We start from the raw sequence: 24,611 nt of genomic DNA, 5'->3' as shown, positions 1-24,611 counted from the left end.
CCTTTGTTCTTAATATTTAACTTTGAATGAAACCAAAAAGTGTAATGAAGCCATGATGGTTTTGATCTGTAAAAAACTACTTATAACCCTGACTGAGGCAGATGGCTTCTGTTCTGCATATCGTAGTTCGACTGGCACTGTGGGAATATGGCTATCATCCTGCTTTCCATCAAATAAAAAGTACGAAAACCATCTATACCTTGTACTTTATTTACAACGAATAAAACGATAATCACAATCACAGGTAAATGACAATTCTGTACATCTGGTTGGATAATATAAAAAAATTACACATTCACAAGCACATAGATCTTTTACCAGCACCACACAGTTCAGTCTATGTAGTCAAAGTCTTCTGGAATTCCGAAATTTTTATCAATTTTATTTTCTTCAAACCCAAATTTTCTTTTGGCCCAAGATTTTATTGCAAATATGTTATCTATAAAGAAAATAAGAAATACTTTTGAGAATTCAAAACACCGTTATAAAACATTTCAAATGTAATTATATCCATTGTTTTTACTTTCAGAAGCATCAAAATAAAGAGGTTTCTGCGTTTTCAAGAGTAATGGCACAATGGCAATTAATTTCAAAATAAATTATTTCATGACTATTTTGAATAAACAGATATCGTATTTAAAACCCCAGTAAATCAGGTGCCACTGAAGAATAAATAATTCAGAGACAGGGAGAAGCTAACGAACGGTACCTCCCAGCTCCACAGCGAGGTCAGGACTCGTCACCTCAGGAAGCAGAGCTGCTCCTTGGCCCAGAGGGAGCAGCTCCTTCCAGACCCTCCTGCCTCCCCACAGAGAGGAGAGGCTTCCAGACAATGGGGCCAGTGTGAGGGCGAGGGGTGGGGAGAGAAGGCGCTGCCCTCTCTAAAGGCTGTAAGAGGGGAACAGATGTGTATCCTCAGCATCCTCTAGGGTGAATTTAAAATGCATTTTACCACTGAAAAGCTGTTCTATTCACTTAGAGGAATTTGTCCCAAGGAAATACAACAAACTGTGTACAAAGATGCATGGTCAAAACGTCACCGATGTGTAATAAAAGAAAAAAATAACACCAGTCTCACTGCCTCAGCACCAGGAAGGCGTCTTGCGCAGGCAATGCTGCACGTGGGGGGTGGGAATGGTGGCGAGTTTTCCTTCCTCCATTTTACATGTTTTCGTTAATGTACATACATCACCTGTACAATGAACAGGTATTACAAATATAAAAAATAATGGTATAAAATTTTCTGGTTCAGCGTATTCTATAAACATTGTAGTGACAATGAGGTCCAAGGGTTAAAATAGGTTCTCCTGGAGCAATATGGGCCAAAGTGTGTCGCCTCCCCTAAATTCACGTGGCAGTCCTAACCCTCAGCACCGCAGCGTGTGACCACGTTTGGAAACAGCCTTTACTTTAATTTTTATTTTTACTCATCTTACTTTGTAATCCTGGAGCAAAAGATATTTTGGTGAAGAGGATCCAATGATCTGTGAGCTGATCTTTAAAGAAGTGACTAAGTTGAAATGAGCGTGTTAGGGGAGACCCTCGCCCAGTCTGACTGGTGTCCTTATAAGACAAGGAGATGTGCATACACCGAGACACTAGGGCAGGGCTGTCAGACTCATTGTCACCAGGGGCCACATCAGCCGTGCGGTCGCCTTCGAAGGGCCCGACGCAGAAGAACGCAGTTACTTCCAAACCACTGTACAGCATGGAGACAGGAAGCTACTTCAGGATACAACCCACATAAATGAAGGAGTAAATCTAAGAAAGACCTACAACCTCGATCACTCTATCCAGCGAAGCTATCATTCAGAATGGAAGGGCAGGTAAAGTGCTTCCCAGACAAGGTAAAGCTAAAGGAGCTCATGATCACCAAGCCATTATTACATGAAATGTTAAAGGGACTTATTTAACAAAGAGATCAAAACTATGAATATTATAAAGACAACAAATTCACAACTATCAACAACTGAATCTAAAACAAAACAAACTAAGCAAGCAACCAGAAAAGGGACAGAATCATAGGTATGGGGATCACATGAGGGTTATCAGCTGGGAGGGGGAAGGGGCAGAATGAGGGAAATGGTGCAGGATTAAGAAGCATTACTGATAGGAACAAAATAGACTGGGGGATGTTAATAACAGTACAGGAAATGCAGAAGCCAAAGAACGTACATGCATGACCCATGGACATGAACTACAGGGGGATTGCTGGAGGGAAGGGGGTACCAGGCAGAGGGGGGCAAAGAGGGGAAACCCGGGACAAGTGTAATGGCATAATCGATACAATATACTTTTTAAAAAAGGACAGACATAAGATATAGGAAGTAGGAAATCGGGGAATCCAACACAGGGGAGAGGCAAGCAATCCCGGGACGACGGTGAAAGGGAATTCTAGGACGACAGCTGTGTGTGCACCGGCCAGGAGAGGCAAGAAGAGCAGACAGGACAAAACGGGAACAATTTCTTCAAGGAGGTGGAGGAAAATGACGAACAACTGGTACGTCTGAACATATGAAGAAGATATTCATACATCTAGTGGAGTTTTGGGTTGAATTAGCAATAAGTACATGGAAATGTATGCGGTATAGGGTAAGAATAGTACATTCAGCCATGCATAGCATTACATAATCTTAATAATGTAAACATTCCTAATCACAGTCAACAAGTAACAAGGAATTATAATAATGATGATGATGGAAAAAAGGAGCAATGAAGGGATTATGTAATGGCTGGGAAGCAGAATAGCAAAGCTTTATTTAAAAAAATAAAGAACTGCTTAAAATTTAAAAATCAAGCAAAAGCAATATATGAATGTTATTTGGAGACATGGTTAAAATAGCAAAAAAAAAAATCAACTAAAAGATTTTCTAGAAACACCCTACTTTCTACTCTCTAAAGGAGTAGAAAGAGCTTGCTCTTGAGACAGGAAATGGGAAGAGGTCAATGTCGGGTGTTTCTAGAAAAAAACTGTAGCTTTTTTGACTCTTTAAACTATGTGTGTGTAACTTTGACTAAGAAAGAACAGAAAACAAAGACACAAAATCTGGCACAATATCTGGCTCACGACAATTCAGTGTTAACCATTTCATTACTATGATGACAAGACAGAGGACAGTTTACGTATTCCCATGACATTCATATCAGGGACGACAATGCTTCCCCAACGGAAATGCTACGTGATCTGTTTCACACATGTTATTTACTATGCTCAGAATATCTGGGCACGTTTAGTAACATAAAAAATTATAAAACAAACAAAAAAGTTTAACTCCAGGCATCAAATAACAATGAAATGTTTGAAATGAAATTAATTTCTAAGGTAACTAACACATCAAATAGAACAATGTTTAAAAATATCCTCATTTCTTTCAGTTAAAGTGTTATAGAATATCAACAGATATTAAATCTTTACTTTTTAAAAATAACCTAAAACAAATTTTACTTTTTATGAGGACCTAAGAGGAAACCTCACTAAATATTAAGAGCATGAGTTCTCTAGAACGATATGTAGGTTCACCAGTGCCTGCATACCAAACACTTAGAGAGGGCTACATAAGACGGGCACTAAGTGTATCACGGGTATTCCAGAAGGTAAAGAACCTACCTTGTCAAGCTGACACAAGAATAGAGAGAGAAAAGTCAATGTACTACTAAACAACTTCAAAGTCTCTTAGAAAGAAAGATCGAGTGTTAAGTGGACAGCTTTCAAAACAAGTCTCCAAGCACAGAATGGTTTCCAGGGAATGAACGGACGCGTGTATGGAAGTAGAAAGTTTAGAGCACTGGACTTGGACCTGGTCAGGAGAGAAGAGGAGACTATGCAGTAAGGCTATAGCCTTGGCAGAAAGGAGTTCTGACCCACAGGAGGGCAAGACACCATTTTATCACACACCTTCTAAGATTAAAAAAGGAACGAAACAAACATGAAAGACTCTCCGCAGCAATGCTTCCCGGGCCAATCCCACAAGACTCCATTAAACAAGTCCTGGGGCCCCTGGGTGTCTGCCTTCAAGTCACGTGACCCACAATCTCGATAGCTCATTCCCTGTTAAGTAATTTCCATATTTGGTGGAAGTTTTTATAGGGGGATAAAAACCAGTATTTAAACAAATAAAGAAACAGTCATACGAAGACTGGTAGAACTCCTGTTCACATGGCAGAATGCCCGAGACAAAGGGACAGGGTGGCAACAGTGTACACGCCAGTCTCTCCTGGGACCTGGCCGCCTCTGTGCCCCCGCGCTCGCTAAGGTGCCTCTCATACAAAGTCATAACACTCCACTATCTTCGTTATTAACCAAGGTGTTCGATGATATAATTTGTTAAATCGCATTTAAAGTGTATTTGCTGTCCCAAAACATTTAAATGCAATATTTCCAGTTGTACCCTGAGGTAACCCCTCATTCTGTAAAACTGAAATATCTAATTACTGAACAGTAAGTAGTCTCAATTCTACATACACAGTGGGGCAAAAGTAGGTTTACAGCTGTTTATATGAAAAATAACACAGTAATTAATAAATAATGCAATAAACCCTACATTTCACGTACTCACAACTGTAAACCTACTTTTACCCCCTCCCCCATGTTTGGGAATTTTTTAAGTAAAAGAAACGAAACCTTAACTAATAACTACATAATAACCCTTAGTTGTGTTACTGGTGTTTCCTCTCGCTGTGCTGAAGACGGAGAGGTTCTCTGAGGGGTGATCTGTGCTGACTCCGCGATCTTTCCTGACACCCCTGCCGGGAGGAGCTGGTTTGAACCTCACGTGGAAATGCAGTTCTTCACAGCTGTTCCCCCTGTTCTAAAAATATCTCCCATCCTACATGATTTTAAAACTTCCAGGTTCTCTCTCAGCTAATAACATGGGTGAAGGAGTTGTTCAAAATTTCTTTAAATTATAAATTTGGAAGTTTATGAAAACTGGAAAAAAACAAGAGCATTGTTTTAAGAGGAGGAAGGGAAAAGGGGAGTGTTTATCTGTGGGGCGCCCCAACCGGCTCACTTAACCCTCCCCACGCGGGCGGGAGGCATCATCCACACCGGGCGGATAAGGAGGGCGGCTCCGAGAAGTTCCTAAGTCTCGGCGGAGCAGAGGAGGGACACAGGGACTCCTTCCGCAGCGAGGCCTCCTCACCGGCCACGGGCCGCCTGCCCCTGCTGCTGGCCCAGCTGCTTTGCTGAGAACTACCGGGGGAGAGCACTTTGTGACTGTCTTATTTTAGCCTGAAAATTCACGCGGTACTTTTTCAAACCCATGTGATAGAACGTATTTATTACTTAGACTTTATCAGACACATAATTCATTATTCTCTTGTTTTTTTTGCGTTAGTTTGCTGTTTTACCCTTCTCTGTTCTTACCACTAAAGCATTACATTATTTAGGAAGTAACTTTATAATAAATAAAATTACAATTTTGTAGCAACCAAAGGCCCATTACGTTGATTTTATCAGTCTACTTAATTCTAAAATAGACAAGGAAAAAGGGTTTTGAAGCTTTTTGAGGAACACAGAGGCCGGAGCATAGTCAGGGAAACCCAGCTCAAATCTGTGTTCCGGCGCCTGACCTGACCACCTTGACCGACAGCAGTCACTTCCAGCTCTCTGACCTCGGCATCAGCGCAGTCGTGCCCGTCCTCCCCCAGAGAAACAGAATGAGGGGGAGTGACACCTGTGAAGGCATTAGAAACTCTTCCTAGGGCGGAACAGTTCAATTACCACTATTTTGTAACTAAATACTGAAAAATCATCAGTGTAATTTTCAGACAGGGTTTAACAAAAATAATCATACTGGTATACAATTCACAGCAATTATTATTCATTACCTTTCTTCTAAATTTTAATGCACATAGATAATGCCTTATTAATTCCCATTTCTTAGAATATCTCTGGTGTAGCCAGATGTACAGTCATTGGCAAATGAATTAATGAGGCATCTCAGGAAGGCAGGGAGACAGAGAAGACGGTCACAGGCGGTGGGTGAGCGCCTGCTCCTGGAATCCAGGAAAGCTGGGTTCTGACTCCTGTTCCCCTGCCGAGCACCTGTGTGGCCGCGGGCTGCTGACGGTCTCTATTTCATCGCTAAATTTAGAGACCGTAATCCTACCTACCTCATAAAATTGTTGTGGAGACCAATGAGAATGCACCACAGATATCTTTATAATGCCCGGCTTATATATATAGTCAGCCCTCACCACACGTTAGCTGTTATCATTAGTGAGAAGGCAAATCTTAAGGATTCCACGAAACTCTTCGAGTCGTGTGACAGTTAAGTGGTTAGCCTAAGTGACTTCTGCAGGAAAAGTTACAAGAAGTTAAACTGGAAGTAATCATTGCTTTTTTAAAAAAAAACCCTTGAACTTTACAAAATGACTCATAAGATTTTAAAATGTCTTTCCTTGAACAAAACTAGGCACAATGGCTTCTGCATTTCACATCAGAGTAAGTGTGAAGTTTATATTTTAGCAGTGCCACTAAAATACATACCAGTCCATCTGTTAGCAGCCTCTTTGGCTACTTTATTTGCTTGACCTGAAAAAAAAAAAAGGAATACATACATATATATATATATATATACACACACGATCATCTGCATCTACCTAGAGATTGTTTTTCTTATATGAACAAGTTTATACAAATAAAATGGCTATGGAAAAAAGCTCAAAGTTTTGAAATATAACTTATTTTTAAATAACTTATTAAATATACGCTTAGCTCCCCCCCCAAATTTTAGCAGCTGTAGTTACATTAGTCATTAATAGAAAGTCCCAGTGAACAATAATACCCCTTTCCTGAATGTCCATTATTATTTAACTTGCTTCTTTAAAGACAACACAGAAGTCTGAGATGTAAATTGTTCACAATTTACAACACCAAAATAAGATAAAATAATTTAAGTTTAATGGTAAGAATTTTAGTGTACACACACACACATATCAGATTACAATAAACCTGACCTAAAAAAGTTTCAGTGGTCATCAGTAGCCCTATGGAAGGAAATATTTACTTACACTGAATTATACATCTTTCTATTAAATGTGGCTCCATCTATTATGTGTTTCAAGTTAGCCTACACAGCACAAAACAATGCCACGATCAACTGGGAATAAATATTATGTGACAGAATTTTATTTATTGGAAGGTAATTTATATACCACAGAATTTACTATGTGAAAGTGTATAATTCAGTGGTTTTTAGCATATTCACATGACTATACAACCAGAACTACCTAATCCTAGAACATTCTCATTGCCCGAAAGGAAATCCCATACACGTTAGGAGTCACCACACAGAGAGCACACATCTCCTCCCATCTTTACAGACCTGCCTGTCCCGGAGATTCCATACAAGTGAAATGCACACAGCGCGCATCAGGCTTCTTTGACCTGGCACAATGTTGTCATTTCATCCACACTGTAACATATGTCACTACTGCATTCCTTTTCATCGGCAAATAATGCTCCATTGGGCGGATAAAACACTTATTGTTTGCCCATTCATCAAGTGACAAATTTTGGGTTATCATTGCTAATATGAATAACTTGATCATTTTTGTGTGGACATATTTTCCATTTCAAGGTAGAGTATATACTCAGGAGTGGACCTGTTGGCTCAAATGGCAACTCTGTGCATAACATTTCTGGGACCGATAAACTGTTTTTAGAAGTGGCTGCTTCATCCAATCACCCCCACTTCCCAGCAATCTAATAGTTCCAATCTCTTCACATCCTCACCAACAATTATTTTCTGTTCTTTTTGTGACAGCCACTCTAATGGGTGGGAGATGGTACCTCAGTGTGGTTTTGATTTGCAGTTCCCTGTTGGCTAATGATGTCGAGCTTCTTTTCATGTGCTTATTGGATAACTGTGTGTTGTTCTTGGGAAAATGTCTATTCAAATCCTTTGCCCATGTTTAAACTGAGTTGTTTTTTCATTGTTTAATTGTAAGACTTTTATATAGATAATATATCTATGACATATATCATATAAATATATATGATGTTGTACACTTATCAGATACAAAATTTGCAAATATTTTCTCCCATTCTGTGGGTTTTCTTTTCACTTTCTTGATAATGTACTCTGACACACACACAAAAAGGTAAATTGTGATGAAGTCACATTTATCTACCTATTTTGATTGCTTGAGCTTTTGATGTCATACCCAAGAAACTGTTTCCTATTCTAAGGATAAGCCTAAGTTTTTTTCTAAGGGTTTTATAGTTTTAGCTCATAGATCTTTGATGTGGTTGAGCTAATTTTTAAATGTGATGTGAGGCGAGAGTCCTTGTGGATTCATTTGCACATGGATGACCAGTTGTGCCCAGCACCACTATACGAAAAAAAACACTGTTCACTCCTGATTCAGTGGTCTTGGCACGCTTATGGAAAATCAATTAAGTTTACTTCTGAATTCTCAATTCTATTTCATCAACCTCCATGTCTATTCTTAAGGCAGTAGCACACTCTCCTGATTATTGCAGCTTTGCAGTAAGTTTTAAAATTGTGAATTTGAGTCTTCCAACTTTTTTGTTTTAAGATTCTTTTGGCAACTCTGGGTCCCTCACATTTCATATAGATTTTAGGGTCAACTCATCATACTCTGAAAAAAACAACTGGATTTTTTATAGGTTTTACACTGAATCTGTAGATCATACTGGGGAGTATTTCCACCTTAACAACCTAAGTCTTCAATCCATGAAGATAGGATGTCTTTCTATTCATATCGGTCTTTCATTTCATTCAGTGTTTTGTAGTTTTCAGCATGTCATGTACTTCTTGATTAATTTTGTTCCTTGGAATTTTACTCATTTTGCTGCTATTGTAATGGGATTTTTTAAATTAATTTCATTTCAGAGTGTTTATTTTTAGTACATAAAATACAAGTGATTCTTGTATATTGATTTTGTGCTACAACTGGCTGACCTCACTTCTTAGCACCAATAGCTTTTTGTTTGTTGGTTGGTTTTGGTGGATTGTTTAGGGCTGTACTGCAAATAGTGACACTTCTATTTCTCCCTTTCTAGCATGGATACCAATTATTTCCTTCCTGCTTAAATGTCCCGGCCTGAACTTCCTTCCAGTATAAGGTTGAGTAGAAGCAGTGAGACGAGTCATTTTTGGGGAAAGCATACAGCCTTTACCATCCAATATGATATTAGCTATGGATTATTTTTGTAGATGTCCTTTTATTAGATTAAGAAAGTGACTTCTACTCCTAGTTTGTTGAGCATTTTTATTGTGAAAGGGTATTAGATTTTTTTGAATACTTTTTTTGTCTATTGAGACAATCATGTGGAGTTCCACCACCTTTATTCTACAAATATATTGCACATGATTAATTTTTGCATGTTGAACCAACCTTGCGTACCTGGGATAAATGTCAGTTAATCAGGGCACATAATCCTTTTTATATATCTGATTTGCTAGTATTTTGTTGAGAATTTTCACATTTATATTCATAAGTAATATTCATCTAATTTTCTTTTCTTACATTGTCTTTGTTTGGTTTCAGTATCAAGCTAATACTGACCTCAAAGAATGAGTTAGGAAATGTTTTCTTCTTTTCTAATTTTTGTTGAAAAGTTCATTCTTCTCTAAATTGGTAGAATTCTGAAGCATAGACTAGGCTTTTCATTGCACAAAGTTTTATTTTCATTTCTAACTCAGTCTCTTCACATGTTAAACATCTATTTAGATAGTTTATTTCTGCTTCAGACAGTTTTGGTAGTTTGTATCTTTTGAGAAATTTTCTAATTTCCCCTAGCTTATCAAGTTCATTGGCCTACAAGTGCTCATAGCATTCTCTTATACTTCTTTTTTATTTCTGTAAGGTCAACAATAATATTCCTTCTTTCATTCCTGATTTTAATAATTTGAATCTTCCTTTTTCCTTGGTCAGTGTAGCTAAAGGTTTATCAATTTTGTTGATCTGCTTAAAGTACCAACTTCTGGTTTTGTTGATTTTCTCATTTTTCAATTTGCTATTGCTCCTATTTCTGCTCTATTCATTATATTTCCTTTTAGTTCCACAACTGGAACTGAACCAGCAACCTTTTGCTTTGCGGGATGATGCGCAGCCAAATGAACCATATGGCCAGGGCTTTTTCCAGTTTCTTTTTCTGTTTTAAAAGATTTTTTTAAAGTGCGTGTTGGAGCATGTTTAAACACTCAGTTAGGCAATTTACAACTCTGCCTTAGCTTTCACTTCCTGCTTGCAGAATGTCAAGGAAGGTCAGCTAGAGGGGGGAAATTAGGAACTTCTCAGGTCTTTCCTGAGAATGTACACAGACGTAGGCAATGCATGTGGCCTTCTAGATTTCCAGGAATGTGTTGATTTTCAAGGTGTCAACAAACATGTCTTTTAGTTTCTCCTTTTTAAAAATAATTTGCTATTCATTGATTTTAGAGAGAGAGAAACACTGATTTGTTGTTCCACTTATTTATACATTCATTGGTTAGTTTCTTGTATGTGCCCTGACCAAAAATCGAACCTACAGCCTTCACATATTGAGACAATGCTCTGACTAACTGAGCTACCAGGCCAGGGCCTCAGCCTCTTCTCTGAAGCTTTTTGGTTAGTCTGTTTGCCATAATTGCTGTTCATCATCTAAGACAGACACAAACTTAAAATTCTTGCCCATAACTGTTTTAGACAAACACCCCCCAGGGAGAGGCTGTTAGCATTGAACATACTCGAATTCAGGTCAAATAAAGACAATCCTTTCTACTGGTGGCTTTCAGGGAACCAAAATTTCAGGGAACAAAATCCCGAATCCTATGAAAATCAATTTGTGGCCCTGGCTGGTGTAGCTCAGTGGATTGAGCGTGGGCCTGCGAACTAAGGGATTAAGGTTCGATTCCCAGTCAGGGCACATGCCTGGGTTGCAGGCCAGTTCCCAGCAGGGGTGAGTAGAGGTTAAAGTCTAAAAAAGTTCTTTAGATTTAGTGACAAGGAGATCATTGTCATTTATACATTATATATTTAAATTTCTTAAATCTGTGAGTTATAGTCTTGAATCTGTGAGACATCAAATCAAGACAATTCTTTGGGAATGAGGGTTGTAAAGAGATCCAGGTTCTTTCTGCTTCCTCTGATGCCAGGATTCAGGGCTGTTATTTTTTAAAGCTGGAGAGTAGGCGTTGAACACAAGGCAAGTTAAAACACCACAAAACACTTATTCTCACTGAGATCCAGCCATTTTTCTCGACTAGGCCAATCTTTGGTTTGTTTTCAGAGTTCTGACAAAGTTGTGACAATTTTTGCTACCTTTCACAGAAGGATAAACATTTTCTGAAGTCCTTACTCCACACTTTCTACTGTCATCCTGGTATTTATTTCTAAGAAAAGTTCTTAAATACTTCTAAGATTTACTTTCAAGTATTTTTGTGGGAATTCAATTCTTACAACTTATTTCATTTGTTCTTAAGCAATAGTCACAGCAGCTAAAATTAAATTTTATTTTTTATAAATTTTTCCTTTTACTTAATTCTTGAATATTTGCAACTAATGTTGCTAATACCTGCTTAATGATATCAGTAATTCTACTGGCATGATGAAACATAAATATATCCTGCAGGAATTATTGAGAAGTAAGTAAGAGATAATACATAGCCATGTCTACAAGAATGTAAGAGTTATAGCTATTATCAGCAGAAAAAATGTTTCAAAATAAATCATGACAGATTTAAAGATAAGCCTAATTGATGTAACATGGGTGCTATAGTCATGCCATTAAGAGCCAAATCCTTGCCCTGGGTGATGTGGCTCAGTGGATTGAGCATTGGCTTGCAAACCAAAGGGTCACCAGTTTGATTCCCAGGAGTGGCACATGTGTGTGTTATGGGCCAGGTCCCAGAGGGGGATGTGAGAAAGGCAACCACACATTGATGTTTCTCTTCCTCTCTCCCCTTCTCTAGAAATAAATAAATAAAATCTTAAAAAACAAAATCCCAAATCCTATCAAAATCAATTTGTGGCCCTGGCTGGTGTAGCTCAGTGGATTGAGCGTGGGCCTGCGAGCTAAGGGATTGAGGTTCGATTCCCAGTCAGGGTACATGCCTGGGTTGCAGGCCAGTTCCCAGCAGGGGACGCACAAGAGGCAACCACACATTGATATTTCTCTCCCTCTCTCCTTCCCTTCCCCTCTAAAATAAATGAATAAAATCTTTAAAAAAATCGATTTGTGAAACTCACAAATCTTTAATCCAGTATAACCTGTTCCACAATAACGTGACAGCCAAATACTATGTAATCCTTCATTATCACAAAGCACATTCGAAACCAATAGTCTCACTGGGGAAAGGGGGATGCGGGGCGAGTAGAGGTTAAAGTCTAAAACAGTTCTTCAGATTTAGTGACAAGGAGATCATTGCCATTTATTAATTATATATTTACATTTCTTGAATCTGCGGGTTATAGCCTTTATCAAAGTTGAAAACAATTTAGCCTTTGTTTCTGACATAAACTTCTTCAGGTATTTTCTGGCTGGGAGGCCCCTGCTGCCCAGCACACACCCCTCTGGTGCCCTGACTACAACAGACCAGGTCACAGGTGCTACTGTCATCAGAAAGTCTCGAGTTGCACGTTGGATCACTTCTGTTGCTGTGTCTTCAAATACTTTCTTTTCCTTTCAAATCCTTTCCTTTGCAAAGTTTAATCCGCCGTTATTCCAATTCAGAAGTATTCACCTCTACAAATTTGACTTGGATCTTTTTTATACCTTCCATGTTTCTACTTAACTTTTTGAACATACAGAATACATTTACAACTTTAAATGGCATATCTCCTAATTTAACTATCTGTGTCAGCTCTGGGTCACTTTTGATTGACGGTTTATTCTTCTTGTGAGGATCATGTTTGCCAACTTCCTTGACTGCCTGATCATTTTTCATTGTGAATTTTATTACATTATTATTATATTGTGAATTTTATTTTGTTGGGTGCTAGATAGTTTTGTACTCCTATAAATGTTCCTGAACTTGTTCTGGGATGCCAAAAGTTACTTTGAAACGCTGATGCTTTCAAGACTTGCTCTTACAGTTTGTTAGGTGGGTTGAGAGGGAGCAAGACCTTCTTGAGTGCTCTACCCAATGCCTGTGAATTACACATTTTTCCAAGCCAGCTGGTAAGAGTAAGCACCATTCCCAGCCCTGTATGAGTGCCTGGCACTGTCCCTTCTAATTCTTTGAGGCTGTTCTTCTCCCAGTGTTGGGCAGTCTCCTCATGTTCATGAACTGAACACCTGAGAGGAGCCCCTCGTAACACCCAGGGTTCTCGACTTTCTGTGTACTCCTCTCCTCTCCAATACGCTGCCCTGGATCAGCTCCAGCCACACTGGTCTCCCTGATTCGCCGTGCCTTCTCGTCAATTAAGGGAGTCCGCAGAACTCTGCGCGGGTTCTCCCTTCTTGTGCCCAAACCAGGAAGCTCAACAAAATACGGACGAATGATGATAAGGTTTTCCTTTGTCTGCTCTAACGATCGCTGTCCTTTGTTGTCTGATGTCAAGCATCTTGAAAACCATTATTTCACGTGTTTTTGTTTCAGTGGGAGGATAAATCTAGTGTGTTACTCTCTGTGCTGGAAGTGCCACGTCTGAATAAAGTTTCATTAGCTGAATTTTAAAAGCAGAGAAACTGTACATTTCTCTAGACAAGTACAAACTGAAATTAGACTAAAAATTCTGTGTACAGGTACATAGACTGTGACTGTCCACCCCGCCCCACCTTTGGATTGTAATTTGGTAGCTTTTCATAGAAAAAGATATCTCACCTTGATATCTAAAATATATTTATGAAACAGTGTAGTTATCCTGTATATTTACTCTCTATTATGTATGTTCTAATTTTCTATAATTAATGTATAATAAAAATAGCATTTTTTAATGGAGGAAACAAATAGCACAAAGTCAAGGAAGAAGAACTTATCCTCATTCCCCTATTATGACCGGAAATGTAAAATAGAAAATGTCAAAAATTACCACATCTGTGATAAATTCATCATCACAAATTCTATAGGATCAAAACTTAGATCCATCTCATGTGGCTGTACAAATAACTATTAAAAGATAAGCTCAGTTTGATGTTGAGGAAGACTGATAAAGTCTCTTAACTCATTCTAAACCAGAAGATTCCCTTGTCACTCAAACGGACACCATACCCATCATACTCACTGACACTGGTACGTTTGCCCTGGGTTGGGAAACAATTGACCAAGCTGTAACATTCAAGGGTTTTGATGAAGAGCAGAATTCTGGCGACCAGTATAAAATTAGTTACAACTTCCTCCTCAGCCACGCTTCCTCCTCTCCAGAAAATCCATCACCCTCTATATACCCTGAAACTTCTTCCAATTTTATTTTTCTTTTTTAGAGGCGATGAAAAAAGTTAAAAACTTTTTTCTTTTTTAACAGCTGCATGACCCAGAGGTACAGGGAATAGTAACATCTGAAATTACACGTCCGCAATAAAGGTTTTCCCACTTCCTGAATAAGTTGGGCAACATTCTCTATCCCTGCTGATTTTCTGCGCCCCATGGTGACCCGCTGCCTTAGGGGCACCATCAGTCTATGACAGAGTAGTATTGTAAGCCTAAGGAAGAGTTTTAGTCATTTCTGGGAGCATGGATGAAGTTAAAATTATGACAAGTCCTGTAAAAAGGGGAGGCCACAAGTCGAAGTGATACAGGCAGGGTCGTCTAACCAGCCAAGGCAACACGAGGGGGGGACCACGGAGTGGAAAGGCAGAAGCCTTGATGGGTTAGGGCTACGTGTTGTGGGTGCTGGACAGAAAGGAGAATGCAACAGGTAAGCAAGAGTGGGTACTTCGAGGAAAACGTCCAAGAATCCCACAAAACTGAAATCAGGAAGCAAGGCAGAAACAAGTAAGAGTAACAAATGAAGGATCAGATTTGGTAACTGTTTTACTGTGTGAAAGCAGAATTTTCATGATGAACTGCTAGAGGGCACAGCTATACTGATCCTGAAAACAAACCCGCTGAAGGTACTGAATCTGGGCGATAAAACTGTTCTTAGCCTGGGCCGGGTGGGTCAGTTGGTTGGAGTGTTGTCCTGAGTAGAGAAAGGTCGCACGCAGGTTTGATGCTCAGTAGGGGCATGTATGGAAGGCAATTAATCAAAGTTTCTCTCTCACATCAATTTCTCTCTCTTTCTCAAACCAATAAGCACATCCTTGGGTTAGGACTTAAAAAATGCTATAGATGAGACACAATATTTAATGTCCTCTTTACCAAGAGGTCTGGGTTTTCTTTTAAAGATGAAGCATGAGCAGGCGAAACTTCCAGGCAGTAACCTCCTACCTTTCTCCTGCCATTCTGATGTCCTCGTGTTCACTGAGTGTCTCATGTGATGTTAGTTAAAACTTTAAAACAGATTAAAGTGGCTAATTTTGTAGCAATAGATTTGGTTAGCACTCTCCTTCTGCAGGATGATGATACACAAAATGAACCTGTGGGTGGCGTGAAAGAGCTCACCTTCCTCCCCAGACACCTAATTCCAGAAAGGGACTAGGCTCAGCGAGTTCTTCTGCCTCCCTCTCTTCGAAAGTCACCCTGGACAATTGATGGAGCCACAGACACATGCCACCACCTAGGCCGTGTACCACACGTGTGGGGACATACCCCCTGCAGCTGCGCAGACCGGGACCTGTCTCTAACATTAAGCTTAACTTTAAGATTGCACAAGAATACCACCAAAGATAACTTAATTATAATCAAACTGATCTCCAGTTAATTTTCAAGTGACAAATAATTAAATGCAGCATGCTTATAATACACCCTTTCACTTCTTTAAATATTCAAATTTCTATCTTTATATAAACATACACGAATTATTCAAAATGAAGCTTTGGAGACTCTGGTTTAAAAGTAGGTCAAAACATCATTGTATGTTCAAAAGGCAAGTCAACGCACAGGCTGACTTTCTGCGACTTGCAAACACTTACATTTTGGTGTCATTTTCCCTAGAAGATGATGGTGGATTTCTTTCTAGAATCAAGGTACTTGGGGCCAACTTAGCTCCCTCTCTGACTCCTTAGTTTCCTAAACTTATATTTTATATCTTTGTCCTTCTACCCCACCAAACTTCTTACTCTTGCAATGCTTTTCATTTTAAAGCTACCACTGTTCAATGCTTTAACATTAAGTCTCCTCAAAGGAAATTTTCACGCAACATGAATACTATTAATAGCTCTACTCTCTCATACACTTGGAGAATGGTTATCAGGCAACCAGAAGTATAAAGTTGTCTTCATTAGCAAAGTTAAAGTCCTCAATATGTGACGCAAACTTACGTATTTCTTCCACAACTTGGGGGTCACATTCCTTGTATTTCTCTAGTTCTGCCTTGAGCTGGTCCCTTTGCTCTCGAAGTGAAGAAAGCTGTTTTGCTAGCCTGTTTCGCTCTTCCTGCATTTATAAAAACACAGTTTTATGTACAACTAAAGCAAATAAAATGCCATATATTATAAGGTTATACACTTTATAGATGTTTTCATTTTATTCCTCATAATTGATGTGCATTAGGCTTTGACAGTATTATAAATATAACAAACTCAATCACCATTTTTCTCTGACATCTCAAGCATCCTATATGTATGAACATATACGGACTAACTCAATGAGGAGAATAGGTAGAATGAAAGGCTCATAACAGACAAGAGATCACAAACCACATCTAGATTATATATGCTCCCCAATGAAGAAATGAGAGAAGAAAAAGCAAACTAATGAAGATGGGAGAAGCAGAATGACGCACGTCTGTGTGGATGCAATGACAGCTCCAGACATGGTGACCTGGAGCCACCTCAGACGGCCACGAGTGCAGAGATCTTGGCCGAGTAACTTGTGCTTCCACCAAAACAGAGACAGTAATTATGGCTGCCTCTTTGAACTGCTGGCAGAACTGAATAAATCTAAAAGATGCATTTGGAACAGTTCCTGCCTGGCTCATTTTAAGCAAAGTATTTATGTTAGCTATTTCTCCTTCATTACCATAAATAATACCTAGTAAACAGGAGCTACATATTTCTGAAAAATCCTGACTGGTGAGCACAGGATGGTCATAAGAATGCATCTTTCTCAGGAGCCTCTCTGAACTGGTGTACTCTTCTGATAGCTGCAGGCACCGATGAGGTGTACTGCTGGTTCTTCACCTGTTGCAGTGGTGCCAGGGGACTGGGTAACAGCTGACTGGCTGACAGCTTGTGGGCACGGGTAGGTCACCATCAGTTAAAGGTGCTTCTATAAGTTAGTGCCAATGTTAAAGAAAAAAAAAATCAAGTACAGAAGTGGTCACTGCTACTGTCAACTAAAGAAGAAATAACAGGTTCAGGTTATGCCCAGAACTTTCCTTCCCTTTAATATTCTTTAGAAATCACCATTCTGCAGGTCCCAGCTGTGATGATGCTGGCTATTCAAGTGAAAGGAGGTGTGTAAAATAATTTGGAAAGGCATGACGCCACTGCAAACCCAAGATGTATCCTTTTCTACCATCTGACAAGTTTTTGAGTCTCTTTTATAATCAAGTGGTACAAACATAAGCCTAGATAGAATGTGTAATGGCTCATGTTGATCTTCAATGTTTTCTCAAGTCATGAATCCATAGCTGAGATGATGATGAAATGAGAAAGTAATTTTTCAAAAACCCTAACACAATACTTTAAAGAACATTGCACTTTAAAAAATAAGTCAATATTCATCTAAATAATTGAGAAATATTAAAGGTCACAAAGATATTATATTGATATTTCTAATTTTTCTAGGCCAAGACTTAAGAAACAAGACTCTTAAAAACATATATAAACATTTATGTATGGCTTACCTTATGCCAGGTTCTCTTCTAAGTGCTTTGCCAATATTTAATCCACACAATTACCTAACGAGGTAGATTTTATTATTCCCCATTTTACAACTGAGAAAATCAAGGGCAGAGAGTTCAGGAGACTTTCAAACCCTGGCAGCCTGGCTCCAGAGTTTATGCATCTGTGCTACGCTGCCACATACAATACCATAAAGTAATAACGAATCTAGATTCCCAGGGAGTCCTCCCAGGGCACAGGCTCACGTCCTGCGCTACGACTCGCTTCTCTTCCGGCAGAAGCAGCACGCTCCTCACCGGACCCTGTGTGTCCTCACTTCCCTCCTGAGAACCGATGCGAGTCTGAGTCTACAGACACACACTCACCGTTTCATGGCGGCCAACTTTAGCTTTCTCGATGCTTTTCTGTAGGTTTGCATGCTTTTGGTTTCCCTCAGATAACTAGAGAAGTAAGACAAATAAAATGGTTTGTTAGGATAAACCTGCTAAACATGAAGTTTATGAGTCAAAAAGACAATATGAAATTTGTCTTCAACCCAAGACAATATAACAAAAAGGTCAAAGACTCCACTGAGAACTACTCTAATTCAAAGAGAACCAAGTACCACGAATCATCAGGACCAACTGAAAAATAAGTTTAAAAATATTTCTTCCTATCCTATGCAGAAAATGAATAACGTGCTTTAATCTTTCCTAGTTTTCACTCATCAGGTTCCTTGTGACCATTTCAAATAACTTGAGGCATATTATTTAAAGACTGAATTTGAGCCTGGCTGGTGTAGGTCAGTGGACTGAGCACGAGCTGTGAACCAAAGGGTCGCAGGTTGGATTCCCAGTCAGGACACATGACTGGGTTGCAGGCCAGTCCTCCAGTAGGGGGCACATGAGAGGCAACCACACATTGATATTTCTCTCTCTTTCTCCTTTCCTTCCCCTCTTTCTAAAAATAAATAAATAAAATCTTTAAAAAAATAAAATTGAATTTGAAAATTTAAAACCTGTTCTATATAAATTCTCTTCAAATTTCTTTTCACTGTCTTTTTTGTTGTTTTTGACATTATTAGAGATGGCTCCCATTTTCTTCCCTTTGCCTGCACCCAGCCCCACTTAAACGATTTCTTGTACTTGTATGTGACCCGTTTCACTAACAAAGATAAAAATTAATGCATCACTTATTATTCTTGAATAAGTTACCTTAGGAGGAATTGATACTTTATATTCTAAGTTCTCAGAGAATAAAAAAATCTATTAGCCTGTGGCCACTTTTATGTAATTTTATGTACTTAAAGGTGATTGGTTTAAGTATTGTACTAAGCTTAGAAAGAAGTAAATTACATACGAAAATGGGTTAAGTAGTGTACCAGCATAAAGGCCACAGATACAGGATATTCACTAGCTGTGGCTGGGCCCATGCACAAAAAGACTAATTAATTTCAGAACATTGCTTCCCCTTCTCAATTTTTTAAATCTCACTTGAGCCCATAAATAAATAATCACAGGAAATTCCAAATACTGAATTCTCCACCACATCTTTTGCTATAAACTAGTCAGAAATTACAGACTTATTTGATTGGGTAATGGTCTTCCTAAAATATGTTCCAATCCTCCCTCATTCTGGAGTCAAAGTCATTTAGAAAATAGGGATTGAATGAGTGATTTTGTTTGGCTGATTGTTTGGCTGATTATAACAAACTGACCTTTCACAATATGACCTAGTTATACAGAGAGAGTGGACAATACTTAGATACACTTTTTTCTTAAAAATCACACATAGCATCCTCAAAAAGCTGGTAGGTTTACCCTAGAAACTCTTCCGCTTTTCAATACGCACCAAGGGAACACTGTCACCTTTCTCTAATGGCCCCCTTGTCACTGATCCTAATCCACACCATGAACGAGACCCACCTGTGCAGCCAAGAAGACACTGCCCCAAACCAGTTACACCTCTTCTTGAGAGTATCTTCCTAAGTTAAAAAAATTAAAATCTGCTGTAGATTTAAGATCCAGAAAAGCCCTAAAGCCCTAACTTTAGTGAGAACTTCTAGTTCTTTAAAAAAAAAAAGGTGTTTCCATTTATAAAGTAACACTATGTTTAAAAAATCAATATTCTACCTTGAAGGATCCACTTGAAATAATTAATAAATGCATGTACTACTTAAGTTCAGGAAAAGAGAATTTTCCAATAAAAATGCACACACATATGCACATACATACTACCATAGCATTCTTCCATTAAAAAATTTTTTAAAGATTTTATTTATTTTTAGAGACAGGGTAAGGAAGAGAGGAAGAGAAATATTGATGTATGAGAGACACAAAGATCTGCTGTCTCTTGCAAGCTCCTAACTGGGGTTCTGGCCTGCAACCCAGGCATGTGCCCTGACTGGGAATCAAACTTGCGACCTTCCGTTCACAGGCCAACACTCAATCCACTGAGCCGCATCAGCCAGATCGAAAAATGTTTTAAAAATAACCAGATAGGTAGATGTTATAAACACTTAGAAATAAGTTAACACCTATATAAAAATGTTCATAATTAACAAATACTATATTATACTAATGAAGTGTCCTCCAGGTATTGTATGTCTGCTTGTAATTATCTACAACTTAAAAGCATTTGAGCAGAACTAATTAAAAAATTCCTTAACCCTGAAAATAACCTGATGTATTTGAAATACGTGTTCATGATTTGTCAGTTTTAGTGTCTGGGTAATGAAGGGAGACACAATCTGAAGGATGCAAACAAATGAGAAGCTTCTGCTAATTATCCCCAGTACAGAAACACTTCGGTTCAGCTCAGCAGTGAAGGGTTCTTGGCTCTGTTCAGTTTTGAAAAGCTCAGCCACTGCAAACAATGAGAGCAACTCCTGTGAGGCAGCTTCGCTATCAGCGTTGCATCCACACATCTCTCCGAAGCTGTACCGCCATAGCTCCTAATGCATATCTTGGAATTAAACCAAACCCTGGCCTCAGTGATAGGAGCTGTGCAGATACGATCTACACCAGGAGTTCTCAGACTTGAGCATGTCCCAGACTCACCGAAGGGGCTTGTTAAAACCCGGTTTCTGAACAGGAGGCCTGGGAGGGAGCCCAACAACCTGTGTTTCTAAAGGGCTCCCAGGTGGGGGTGACTCTGATGCTTCTGGGTGGGGGGCCACACTGGAGAACTGATCTGAACATCTATTCCTGCGGCAACAAACCCAACAAAAACACACAAGATACTAATATAGGGGGGAATATTATCTAGTTTATCAGCAAAAATTAATTAACTACTGCTAAATACTGTAGCCTGAACTTAGACAAAATATTATTCCTGACACAGAAATAGAAAAGTCCACATTTACATTCTCTATATTCATAGAAGGTATTCAGCATGGATTCCTTTAAAGAGCAAACTCTCCTGACATATTTCTACAACATGAAGCAAGAACCAACTTGGATTGTAATGAATCCATTTCCAACTTTCACTAAAGCAAGCCATAATTTTAAAAAATCCAGTAACTCAGAACAAAACAGCAGCAGCAGCAACAACCAAAACTACTTATAATTAGTAAGAACAGGATTTCATCTTCAGATTTGAGGATCTGAGACAGTGCGTCTCCTGAACGCCTTCCAGGTCACGGACGCCGACACTGGGGGTGGAGAAACGCAAGGCCAGTGGTTTCCAAAGGGCTAATTCACTGCCTGGAGGAACTGCCTACTCCTAAGAGGAACAGAAAGATTGATTCAAGCTGGCTGCTTTGGAATTTTTACTTACTCCTTTTTAGAAATTAAAAAAAAAATCCCAAAGCAAAGAAAAGGAAGATGGACATTTTCATAGGTGGGAGAGAATGTCAAGAAGCAGAAAATGGAGAAAAGAGGAAATAGCAAGAGAATCCAAGTCAGTCTCACCTTTGTCAAAATCCATGTACAATGTCGTGAAAAAAAGTGGTTCTATGTCTTTTATTTTTCCTTAAAAATGAAGTCAGTATCATTCGCTTTAAAATTTTATATACTTAAAATGTCATGTAAAGAGTATTTAAAACAGCCCTGGCCAGTGTGGCTCAGTTGGCTGAAGCATGGTCCCCATACACCAAAAGGTTGGGGGGTTCAATTCCTGGTCAGGGCACATACGTAGGTTTTGGGTTCAATCCCAGGCTGGGGTATACACGGGAGGCCACCAACCCATGTTCCCCTCTTACACCGATGTGTCTTTCTCTCCCCCCTTTCTCTCTCTAAAATTAGTAAACATTTTTTAAAAATTAAGAAAAGTATCTAAAGCATTAAAATTTACCTTTTAAGGTAATATTCAATTTAGGAATTTAAGAAAACAATAAACACGATAAAGATACATTTACATATAAAGATGGGAGCCATGTAACTGTCTTAACAACAGAGAAATGTTCAGTCAGTATTTCATGGTATGGAGTTGTCACAGTTACACAGCCAAAGAAAATGTTTCCAAAGGGTTTTTAAGAACACTGTAAAGAACTCAGAGAGTTTTTTTAAAGTTGCAACAAAACTGTTGGTACATTTGAGAGCCTATCTCTGATATAAAAAATGCAGTGACTCCTTGGATTACTCTTAATCAAGCTCTACAATTGTTTTAAGTTGTCAATCAGAGCCTTGATTCAGAAATTAGAATGTCTCACATAAAAGTTAACACTTAAATCTTGATTTAAAAGTAAGACTTCTCCCCTTTTCCGCAACAACTGGCTGCCAGGGCTCTTTTGCTGGAGAGAACACATCGTCCTTTTCTTTCTTGGTCTAGAGTTTCTGTTCTCCCTCCCGCCCCCTGACTGCTATTTCTCCTTCCTGGCCCCCACCCCGGCTTGGAGAAGGGGAGAACAAACAGGTCAAGGGGGTGGAACATATCATACTGCTGTTAAGATGCCTCAGTGCTTGCTCTCTGGGCCTGATGGACGTGGAAGCTGAATCCTTGCGTGGCCAAGCTCCTGGGTTCTGGGTAGGCTCTCCTGCTGGGTCCCCCTACCTGTGACCCCACGATTCAGAAGACGTGTTCCATTTCTCTGGGGGCTACACAGCACACCACCCCTCACCACCCCACTCCCTTCTAGCCTGGTTTTTTAGAGGTTCAGTCCACGCCCAACTCTCAGAGTTAGGTTTCAGTGTCCTCGGGGACAGAATTCAACGCAGCTGCAGGTGGGCTCTCATCCTCTCACTGTTGAGTGGGGCTCACGTGTGGTCCACGGGGACACCCACATACCCAGTGAACTCTGGGACTGCTGTCCAGCTCCGTACTTTCATAGATTATAATAATCGATGAGAATCTAACAGCAGATCTACAAAGATGTTAAAATTATCTTTACATAAGATATTGCTTATTTTCCTACTATCTTTCAAGAGCAATGGAAAATAATGTGCTTGTGTTTTACTCCTAAAATTTCCAAAAACTTCTTAGGAGAATTAAGACCCTCCACTATTGAAATTTCTAATGAAAAGGCTGCTAGAGTGAAATTTTAAATGTCTTGATCTAATAAGTTATTCAATTTCTTTAAGTAATTTAGTTTCATTAGAAGCCACCAATCTAAAACAAATTGCTATAAAAAGCATTAAAGCGCTTAGTCTCAAATTTAGTTTAAATAGGCCAGATTATAAGAAACTCTACATTAAATTTATAAAGCCAAAGAAAAAGTCACAAAGAGACAACAGTGCTGAGACACAGGGCATAGAGTACCTGCCCATGAAGGCCTTTTATTAAAACAATCTTTTTAAGAGAATGCACAGAGCAAGAGCAGAGCGGACTTTCTGGACACCTCTGACGATCCAATATGGAGTCACTGTCGGCCATGACAGACATGTCAAGTGGCAATACGCCCAAGCCTGAGGAAACGGGGTGTAAGAGGAACGCCCTTAAGTGGGCCCAAAGTGCCCAAACCACAGTCTGGACACTTGGAAAAGGACTCCGTGTGGACACTGATATGAGGGGCCTGCGGCCCCTCGTGGACTATAAGCACACAGAGCTTCGACCACCCAGTGCTCGAGGTTGGCTGTGCCACAGGTTGTGCTCCACTGGACTCCTGCTGCTGCGGCAGCCGCCTCTCCACCTGGGGACCTGCCGACGACCGACACTTCACGGCAGCTGCTCCCTCTGCTCGTTTCTGTCGCATAAGCTCCCCCGTCTGTGTAACCCACACGTGACTCCACTGGCTTGTGGGGGAGGTGGGCCCTGACAGACCTGCGGGAAGACACAGACGGGCAGGGGTGTCTCCTTGCTGATGACAGAGAATAATGCTCTTTCTTCTTTTTCCATTTCTGCCTCATAAAGCTGAAAGGTTCAAGAAAACTTGGATTTCAGAGGACTACAGTGGCAAACTAACACCTTCTCTTTCATAGCCTTAAATAAATAGTTTAGCAGAGTAAAGAGGACACCCTACCACGTTTGAATGTAAATTAACTCAAGAGTGGAAAGCAGCAGCTAAGATTTAAAGTACTTTCTTTAAACAAAAATTTATTTACTTACTTTTTAGAGAGAAGGGAAAGGAGGGAGAAAGGGAGAGAAACCTCAATGAGTGAGAGATGCATCGATTGATTGCCTTTCACATACCCCCTCTGGGGAGCTGGCCCACAACCCAGGCATGAGCCCTGACTGGGAATCAAACCTGTGACTTTTTGGTTCACAGGTCGGTGCTCAATCCACTGAGCCACACCAGCCAGGGCGATTTGAGGCACTTTTAACTATTAAAAATTATTGAAAAGGTGAAATGCACATAGATTTTAAAAAGAAAATAATTAACAAAATTTGAAATTGAGGTTGTTTTACATCTAAT

The 24,611-nt window shown here is 39.5% G+C and overlaps 1 protein-coding gene across 3 annotated transcripts in view; it reads right to left on the bottom strand.

Moving 5' to 3' along the window:
* Positions 1 to 241: 241 nt before the first annotated feature.
* MND1 (meiotic nuclear divisions 1) overlaps positions 242 to 24,611 on the bottom strand; it is a 49,035-nt gene continuing 24,665 nt past the window's right edge. For 2 of the 3 annotated variants that reach the window (XM_037168116.2, XM_053658581.1), the window contains exons 5-8: positions 18,208 to 18,282; positions 16,316 to 16,430; positions 6,491 to 6,535; positions 242 to 439 (exon numbers count right to left, since the gene is read on the bottom strand). In XM_037168116.2, coding sequence (XP_037024011.2) covers positions 333 to 439; positions 6,491 to 6,535; positions 16,316 to 16,430; positions 18,208 to 18,282 — 342 coding nt within the window. In that variant the 3' untranslated portion in view covers positions 242 to 332. The remainder of the gene's footprint in view (positions 440 to 6,490; positions 6,536 to 16,315; positions 16,431 to 18,207; positions 18,283 to 24,611) is intronic. The other variant, XM_053658582.1, reaches the window with a different exon arrangement.

Source organism: Artibeus jamaicensis, unplaced genomic scaffold (genome assembly GCF_021234435.1).
Source record: "Artibeus jamaicensis isolate MK-2021 breed Jamaican fruit bat unplaced genomic scaffold, CSHL_Jam_final scaffold_537, whole genome shotgun sequence".
Classification (NCBI taxonomy): domain Eukaryota; kingdom Metazoa; phylum Chordata; class Mammalia; order Chiroptera; family Phyllostomidae; genus Artibeus; species Artibeus jamaicensis.
Note: the sequence above shows the minus strand (reverse complement) of the source record. Positions and strands in the feature narration are given on the sequence as shown.